Genomic DNA, 9005 nt, shown 5'->3' with positions numbered 1-9005 from the left:
CCCCCCCAAAGTATTTTTCCATGACTCATGATAAAAAAAACTTGGGCAACATGAATACAACTATAAAATTAGGAGAGCTTAGGAAAAGCAAAAGAAGTTTGTCAAAAGTTGAATTGGTGGGATTGTTGAGTCTTCAGGTATATTATATTAATAAACATAGGAAAGAATTGCTTTTGGGGGGTTTATAGCTCATAGTCTCATACTAGGATTGCCAAACACAAGACTCATATATTTGAAGGTGAATGGCTAGATCCAAGACTAAGTAAGAGAGCAATTTTACAGTCCTAACAAGATTCATTCTAGCACTGAATACAGATATGAAAGAGTTTGCTTTCAATTCTGGGGTTTATGGTTCATTAAAGGTTGCAAAACACATGGATAGTCAATGGCTAGGTACAACCCCACTGGCCCTCTTAATCAGAAGAGCAATTTAATTTTTCAGCCTAGCTATAAAGTTATTGCAGCATTGAAGAAGAAAAGTTGTGGTCAAGTTACAATACTCACTGATTGAGGGAGGAGCTGATGCAGCGGAATTCAGTTTGTAGAAAGGATGATCACTATACCTTGCAAAACAGTTGGAAATATAAACACCCAAACCTGAACTCCCATTGAACACAATGGGCATCTGATAAATAGCATTTCTCAGGCATGTGTAACAATCACTTGGAGTGATGTCACGAGTACACTGCAACAGCCCATATATCTTGTGAATCCTTGTAAAATTTGCTTCTCCGGTTGCGAAATATTTGATTCTAGAAGAAGAAGCAGAGTTGGTAGCCAATGTTACGAGGCTGTCCATCAAATTAGACAATGTCTGAAGAAACCCATTTGAATTTAGGTTGAAAACATATCTCCTCTCCCATTCAAAAGCTCTGGGAAACGCCCAATTATACCCATGATACTGATAATACATATACTTCAGCATACATTCTTCATACCATATAAAGGCTTGTTGGTTAATTGCGCAGAGTTGCTTGATCTCTCCAACCGCAGTTTCAACGCAATTTTGGCAAATGTTGTGTTCAACATCGCCTCTGCAGAGGAATAAACCATAGACTTTATCTCTATTTTGGCCAACCGTGACGTCGTAGAATCCATTGTTGGTGGATAAAGAAGCGTTCGAAGATAGATAAGAGAGAAGAAGGTTAACGTTTGCTCCAACTGGGATGTTGGTTGCGTTAGGATAAGAAAGTCGTCTGGCTGTGCAGTAAATATCAACGAAAGTGGGTTTTGAAATGGCGGTAGCGAGGCAGGGGCCCAAATTAATGAGAATTGAAGAAAGGGTACAGAGAAAACTCAAACTCAAGCTCAAACAAGAACTCATAGAGTTCATCTCTGCGTTTCAATGGTGACCATCTTCTACCCATGTCCTTTAAACGAAGGGTTTATATAGATATTTCAATTGGAGTCCAAAGAACAGAATGGTCGTCGTGAGTCTCGAGTCTCGAGTCTCGAGTCTCGCGTGGAATGGAAAGGAGAAGGTGGAAGGGGACTTTTCCGAGTGGGGAACGAAAGAGGGAAACAATGATTGGGAACGAAAGAGGGACCTAGCATGTTCATGGCTCAACTCATGGTTTCAAGTATTGGCCACGCATCGATTGTATCGATCTTATCGGATTGATATTGGTTGAGACCTATCTCCAATCCTGATCAATTTGGATCGATTTGTTGTGTTTTAAGGGTATAAAAATACTTTTAAAAAAAAGCAGGGGTAAAATAGACTGATAATTCAATCCGTATTGGTATCGGCAGATATCAATTTCGATATCGATACCATCCCCTAAATAAATGTGTTGAGTTATTTATAAATAAGTAGTATACGGTGCAGCCATTTAGCCCGACGTGCGTCCAATCGGCTTGACAAATTTATCAGTCCTACTTGAATCGACTCATTTAAACCCGACCTAGTGTAATCACTTTAATACTATTTGAAATCTCTATTTTACCACCAATAAAATTGAAGAATAAAGTAAAAGACCGAATGGGTTTGTTCTAATTTTCAAGATGAACAAGTGATTAATCGATGAATAAATGTCTTTAACAATAGAAAATGAAATTTATGTAATTGTCATGGTGAATTAATGATGAATTTGAAGAATATGATTGAGGTAGAATTGTGCTTTCAATGCAATAAGTTTGTTAATTTGAGTATTTTGACTATTGCATCAACGTTGGGAAAACATGTTTAGAACCCATCTAATATACATTTACGGGTAAATAGGTCCATAGCCTGGCTAAGACTCATTTATGATAGCCTAATTATTACCTGAGACCAGATAAGTTATCGATGGACTTTGGTCTGGAATATGAACCAATATGATAATGGGCTTGGTCTACTCGACTGATTATTAGTGTTCACTTTTATTATCTTTGAATGGTAAATTCCAGTAATACAAAGAATTTGCCCTCCTTCTAGATTGATAATTTTGTGGTTGAAAAATTTTGCAAAAGTTGATTTGATTACCATTCTTGTCTTCATCGAAAATTTTCTAGTCAAAAAACAAAACCCACTAGAACGCCATTGTCAATGGTCTGTTACTCCAATAACATTTAGGGTTGCTATAAACTATAATATTGAATATCTTTAATCTTTTCTCCGTTTACTAAGACTATAGAATATTTAGGGTTGCTATAAAATATAATATCGAATATCTTTAATCTTTCCACCGTTTCGAATTATGACCAACATTAGATGCATAAGCAGTGCTTTCAAATCTAGAGGTTAATCATACTTTGACAACTTTATTGAACTTGGTTTTGAGGGTTTAACAATGGAAAAGTCAATAGATAAATCACCTTTTCCATCACTCTACAAATCCTCATGCAATTCTTTTGAAGTTATTCGATCATTTTCCTCCTTTGAGAATCCCCTCATTTTTTCCTTTTTTTTTTTTTTTGGACCCCATCTATTTTGGTGTGGATGGCAGGTCCATCTGTATTTCTTGGTTTCAATAAAACTCATTACGAGCTTCATTTTATCTCTTATTATCTAAAAATAATCAAGTTATTAATGATTGGACGAAACCAAGAAATTGATTATTAGAAATATTTTGTATATCCTCCTGAATTGATTGATAATATAAAAATCTGATGAAGTAGCACAGACCATTTACTAATGGGATCCCCTAATGCAAAACGAAATACCATGCACATTTACAACCATTAAATTGCAAGTTAGAGCTACAAACTACACCCTACGAATTCCTTATCGGGTTGAAAAACCAGAAAGAATGACCTCGATTACTGAATGGACTTTTGAACCCAAAGGAGTCCCGTTTCCTTGAAGTCTTGTTCTCCCCATAAAAACTGCAGGTTCTCCAGGCTGAGGGAGTGTGTCAAGTGTTTGCTTCAACATCCAAATCACAGATGACATGGTGGGTCTACATTCAGCATCTCCTTGAACACACAAAAGCCCTACAAGGATGCATCTCATAACCTCAGTTGTTGGACATGAGTCTCTCAACAAAGGGTCTAGAAACTCCAAACCTTTGCCTTCTTGCCAGAGTCTCCAGGCCTGTAATTTTTTAAATTTGCATGAAATTATATGGAGAAAAACGTCGATTAATTAACTTAACTGATTGAAATGAAAATTATCATAGTTAGTAAAACTTACATATTCAAGGAGGTTTTGAGAATCTTCCCCACGGTAGAAATTGTTAACTCTTTTTGCACTTAATATCTCAAGCAAAATAACTCCAAAGCTATAAACATCAGACTTCACAGAAAATCGACCCTTTATAGCATACTCTGGAGCCATATATCCACTGCATATATTATCAATATTCAGTAACTATTGAAGTGTCATTGAGTGCTAGAAGATTTTATGTAAATAATAGTTTCAATAATACTTAACCATGGAACAATCAACAAAGATAAATGTGAAACTTAGAATAAAACTAAGTCATCAAACATTCGCTACTGGAAAATGGATTCATGACTCATAACTTACATGGTACCGGCAATGTTTTTCGTATTCTCTCGAGTTTGATCCATTACAACTAGTTTTGCCAAACCGAAGTCCGAAATCTTTGGGTTCATTTTGGCATCAAGTAAAATATTGCCAGGCTTAAGATCGCGATGAATAATTTTGAATTGAGAATCTTCATGAAGATAAAGAAGACCTCGTGCAATCCCTTCTATGATTTTACAGCGCCTCTCCCAATTCAATTCTGCACGTTTGAATGAGTCTGTCCATTCATCCAATTAATGATCAACTTGCAGCTCAAATGGTTTACAAATACAGTAAGTCTGAATAGTTATGGTTGTCAAAGAACAAAGTGATCAATTGCTAGAGGGATGGTATGAAAGAAAAATATTTGAGGGAATGAGAGATAGACAAACCAAATAAGAAGTAATCAAGACTTTTGTTGGGGACAAACTCATAGATCAATAGTTTTCCTTCCAAGCAGAAGCCTAGCAATCTAACAAGATTCCTGTGTTGCAGCTTGGCTACTAATGCAACCTCATTCTCGAATTCCACTTCACCTTGCGTAGAATTTCTAGAGAGTCTTTTCACAGCTACCTCATGTCCATTTGAAAGCCTACCCTGGTGAAATATAAGAAGAAATTAAACTAAGGACTTCATTTATTTATTTAATTTTAACTTGACACATTAGAAAACATATATAAATATAATATGACATTACATATAGGTAATCAGTATGGTAACATTTCCATTACCTTGTAAACAGCACCAAATCCACCAGCACCCAGCTTATTTACATCAGAGAAGTCATCAGTGGCATCTTTTATTGTACTGAAGTCATATTGCAAAGTATCCCCACTAGTAATCTCATCTAGATCTTCACATATAAACGATAGAAAGGTAAATTACCCCCTAAGAAAAAGTTTTGAAGAATAGATCTGGATATTTTTAACATAAAAGTTGGGCAAGGTTCGAAGATGGCTGACTGACATATAAAAGAGTGGGTGAGTGAGCTGCTTGATACTTCCTACCAAATGAAACTGGAAGAAATAAAGGAAACATGTTTCGGCTGAAGAAACTATAAGATTAACAATCATCTTTGAGGCAGGTGGGGAACATTTGCAATTGATTACAAAAAAGAATAGGAGATTAAAATATAGAACATAACAAAATATGTCATTGAAAGTTGACTTGAGTCTCTAAATTCCATGATTAACTTACAAGTTTGATACTCCAGTAAAATAGTGAAAGAATTAGTGAATTCTGAAAAATAATTACTCACCATAATCTTCTGACTTTTGCTTTGTCTTTTGTATGAAGTAAAAAAGGATAAGAAAAAGTATCACTGTAATAACCACAGGAGCAGCAATAATAAAAATAATCCAAAATGAATTCTTCCTTTTTCCTGTATAAGCAAAACATTTTCATATGTAAGTTACTCATGGTACTGCTCCTAACAAAAGTTTACATATTCAAGACAGAGGTCTGCTGACTCCAGAGCACAATTCACCTTTTGTTTATCTTTCAACTGTTTTATGGGGCTTAGGGCCTTATATCAGAGATAAAGCTCTATTAAATAAAAAAACAATGTGACCATTTATATGATGGAGTTGACATAGAACTGAACAGAGTCCAATATACGCTGTTCAACCATATTGTTCCTCCCTGAATACAATATATTAAAAAGAACCAAAGATTTCAAAAAGAGCTGCTACAAAGCAGGCCATGGTATAAAGTTTCTCAGACTATCATCTTTTCTTGCGCAGGATAGCGGTCTTCCCAAAAGCAAGACTCCTTATGGCCAGATTTCAAGTGCATACATTCTCTTGCCCATTTCTCACCAAGCTAGAAATGGGGCTTTTCTGGGTCTCATGGATGAGAACAGCATATATTGGATTTCAGTTAATCCATAAGTATTTTTCCATTAATCATGATAATAAATAGTTCCTACTATAGAATTTCCAAACACAAGGAAGGAGAATGGCTAGATCCAAGACTAATAAGGAGAGCAATTTTACAGCCCTAACAAGACCTCATTCTAGCACTAAATACATATATAAAAGAGTTCAATTTTGGGGTACAAGAGAAATACTCACTGATTGAGGAAGGAGCTGATGCAGAGGAATTCAGTTTATAGAAAGGATGATCACTATACCTTGCAAAACAGTTGAGAAAATAAGCACTCAAACCTGAACTCCCATTGAACACAACGGAAATCTGATAAATAGCATTTCTCAAGCATGAGTAACAATCACTTGGAGTAATATCAGGAGTACACTGCAACAGCCCATATATCTTGTGAAACCTTGTAAAATTTGCTTCTCCAGTTGCGAAATATTTGATTCTAGAGGAAGAAACAGAGTTGTTGATAGCCAATGTTGCAAGGCTGTCCATCAAATTAGACAATTTCTGAAAAAACCCATTTGGATTTAGGCTGAAAATATATCTGCTCTCCCATCTATAAGCTCGGGGAGACGGCCAATTAAAAACCCGGTGATAATAGATATACTTCAGCATACATTCTTCATACCATATAATGCCTTGTTGGTTAATTGCGCAGAGTTGCTTGATCTTTACAACCGCGGCTTCAACGCAATTTTGGCAAATGTTGTGTTCAACATCGCCTCTGCAGAGGAATAAACCATAGACTTCATCTCCATTTTGGCCAGCCGTGGAGTTGTAGAATCCATTATTGATGGATAAAGAAGCATTAGAAGATAGATAAGAGAGGAGGAGGTTGGCGTTTGCTCCAACTGGAATGTTGGTTGCGTTAGCATAATAAAGTCGTGTGGCTGTGCAGTAAGTATCAATGAAAGTGGATTTTGAAATGGGGGTGGCGAGGCAGAGCCCCAAATTAATAAGAATCGATGATAAGGTGCAGAGCAAACTCAAACTCAAGCTCAAGCTCAAACAAGAACTCATAGAGTTCATCTCTGTGTTTCAATAGTGTCCATCTTCTAGCCATGTCCTTTAAATGAAGGGTATCTATAGATATGGTTCAATTGGAGTCCAAAGAACAGAGTGGTCGTCGTGACTCGTGTCGCGAAGTATATGGATGGAAGACTACGTAGTCGCTTTGGATTTCTTCTCTTATTTTCCGCGAAACGAGACCCATTACTTAGGACTCAGTCCCTCGAGGGTGAAAGGGTAAGGAAACACGACAGTGGAAGGTGGAAGGTGGAAGGTGGAAGGTGGAAGGGACTTTTCAAAGAAGGAAAGAGGTGGCACAACCAGGGGTGTAAATTTTAGGTCTGCATCAGTAGGCCTTAACACATTATGGTTTGATTTGATGAGTCGATTAATAAATGTATTGGTTTGAGCCCAATACCATTATAAATAGGTAATATACGGCGTAGGTGTAGTTACTTAACTCGACGAGCGCCTGATCAGTCCAACATATTTATAAATCTTACCTGAACTTACTCCTTTAAGCCCGAACTAATCTGATCCCTTAAGTACTACCTGAAATTTCTATTTTGCCACCAATAAAATTAAAGAATAAAGTAAAGTTCAAGTGGGTTTGTTCCAATTTTCAATATGGACAAGACACTAATCAATGAACAAGTGAAAACTAAATTAAAAAATGAAATTTGTGTAATTGTGGTGGTGAATTAATGGTGGATTTGAAGGATATGTTTAAGGTAGAATTGTGCTTTCAGTCGAATAAGCTTGTTAACTTGAGTATTTCGACTATTGCATCGACATTGGGAAGGAATAAATAGGTCCATACCCATTTATGACAACCCGATTATAACTCAAATTATACCATGTTCACTCTAGCTAAGCTTGTTTAGTTAAATGGGCATCCACTGTGCAGCCCTAGAATTTGGCCTAGCTTGACTAGACTTAATCGAGACCGACCCATCCCAACCGATTGACACCACTAAGCACAAAACTAGCATGCTTGATCTTTTCCCTTGGGCCCTGTTTAGTGATAATGGACTTGGTCTACTCGACTAATTACTCGTGTTGTTCACTTTTATTTGTCTTTAAATGATTTAAATGATTAATACTAGTAACACATAAAATTTACAACCTAGAATGATAATTGTGTGGTTGGAAAGTTTCCAAAAGATCATTAGGTTACTATTCTTGTTTTCATCGAAAATTTTCAGTCAAAAAACTTAATGGCATAGCCTTAGCCACCAACTTTATTGACCTTTTGGCGTTAGGCAGGCATCAGCGCTCATACATCATCTTATTCTTGGATGAGAACGCACTAGAATGCCATTGTCAATGGTCCTTTAGGTTTCTCAAAAATGTAATCTCTCACATTGAATATCTTTAATATTTCTTCCGTTTACTAAGCGTATAAAATGTTCTTTCGCATTATGGCAACTTTACGAAGCTTGGGTTTGAGGGTTTAATGGCAGAAAGGTCAACAAATAAATCACTTTTATTATCACTCTACAAATCCTCATGCAATTCTTTTGAAGTTATTCAACCCATTTCCTCCTTCAAGAATCTCTTCCTTTATTTCATTTTTAGACCCCCCCCCATCTATTTTGGTGTGGATGACAGATCGGTCTATAATTTTTGGTTTCAATAGAACTCATTATGAGCTTCATTTTATCTATTATTATCTAAAAATAATCAAGTTATTAATAAATGGACGAAATCAATTAGAAATAGATTATTAGAAATATTTTCTATATCCTCCCAAATCAATCGATAATATCAAAATCTGATGAAGCAGCATAGCTCGGTTTACTAATGGGATCCCCTAATGCATAACAAAATTTCACTTTCAGTCAGGAGAATAAATGGATCTGGTAGGAGAATAACAAGCTTCAATGCTGCAATCACCATCTCTCATAAAAAACTTCGCATTCTTTTAAAATATTGCATCAGGATTGATACCAATACAGATTGCTCATATCGAATTGAATCAAATGGTTTTGCCTTTAATTTTGATTAGAAATTATTTTTTAGACAAACTTTACCTATAGTTAGAACCATTCCACGAACATAGGATCTTGCAGGTATCGGTATCGAGCCTAGTTAGTAAATTCGCATATAATGCGTGGATTTTTGCCGTATCCAAATGTTTCGATCAAAAAGTCATAATTTAGGTATCAAT

At 36.1% G+C, this 9005-nt stretch overlaps 2 protein-coding genes across 3 annotated transcripts; both read right to left on the bottom strand.

Moving 5' to 3' along the window:
- Positions 1-430: 430 nt before the first annotated feature.
- Positions 431-1333, bottom strand: LOC122059833 (cysteine-rich repeat secretory protein 38-like). The gene has a single exon (XM_042622868.1). The coding sequence runs from the start codon at positions 1331-1333 to the stop codon at positions 431-433; it is 903 nt and encodes a 300-aa protein (XP_042478802.1).
- A 1802-nt stretch (positions 1334-3135) lies between these two features.
- On the bottom strand, positions 3136-7067 carry LOC122059400 (cysteine-rich receptor-like protein kinase 10). 2 transcript variants are annotated; one of them, XM_042622169.1, is made up of 7 exons: positions 6022-7065; positions 5208-5330; positions 4681-4802; positions 4342-4546; positions 3950-4187; positions 3614-3764; positions 3136-3514 (listed from the first exon to the last, which is right to left on the bottom strand). In XM_042622169.1, exons 1-7 carry the CDS (start codon positions 6854-6856, stop codon positions 3206-3208), a joined length of 1983 nt encoding a protein of 660 aa, XP_042478103.1. In that variant the 5' UTR covers positions 6857-7065; the 3' UTR covers positions 3136-3205. The 2 variants fall into 2 exon arrangements, with proteins under 2 accessions (XP_042478103.1, XP_042478104.1); XM_042622170.1 differs by having other exon boundaries at positions 3228-3414; positions 6022-7067.
- Between the last annotated feature and the right edge of the window lie 1938 nt (positions 7068-9005).

This window comes from Macadamia integrifolia, chromosome 13, assembly GCF_013358625.1.
Source record: "Macadamia integrifolia cultivar HAES 741 chromosome 13, SCU_Mint_v3, whole genome shotgun sequence".
Taxonomy (NCBI): Eukaryota; Viridiplantae; Streptophyta; class Magnoliopsida; order Proteales; family Proteaceae; genus Macadamia; species Macadamia integrifolia.
Note: the sequence above shows the minus strand (reverse complement) of the source record. Positions and strands in the feature narration are given on the sequence as shown.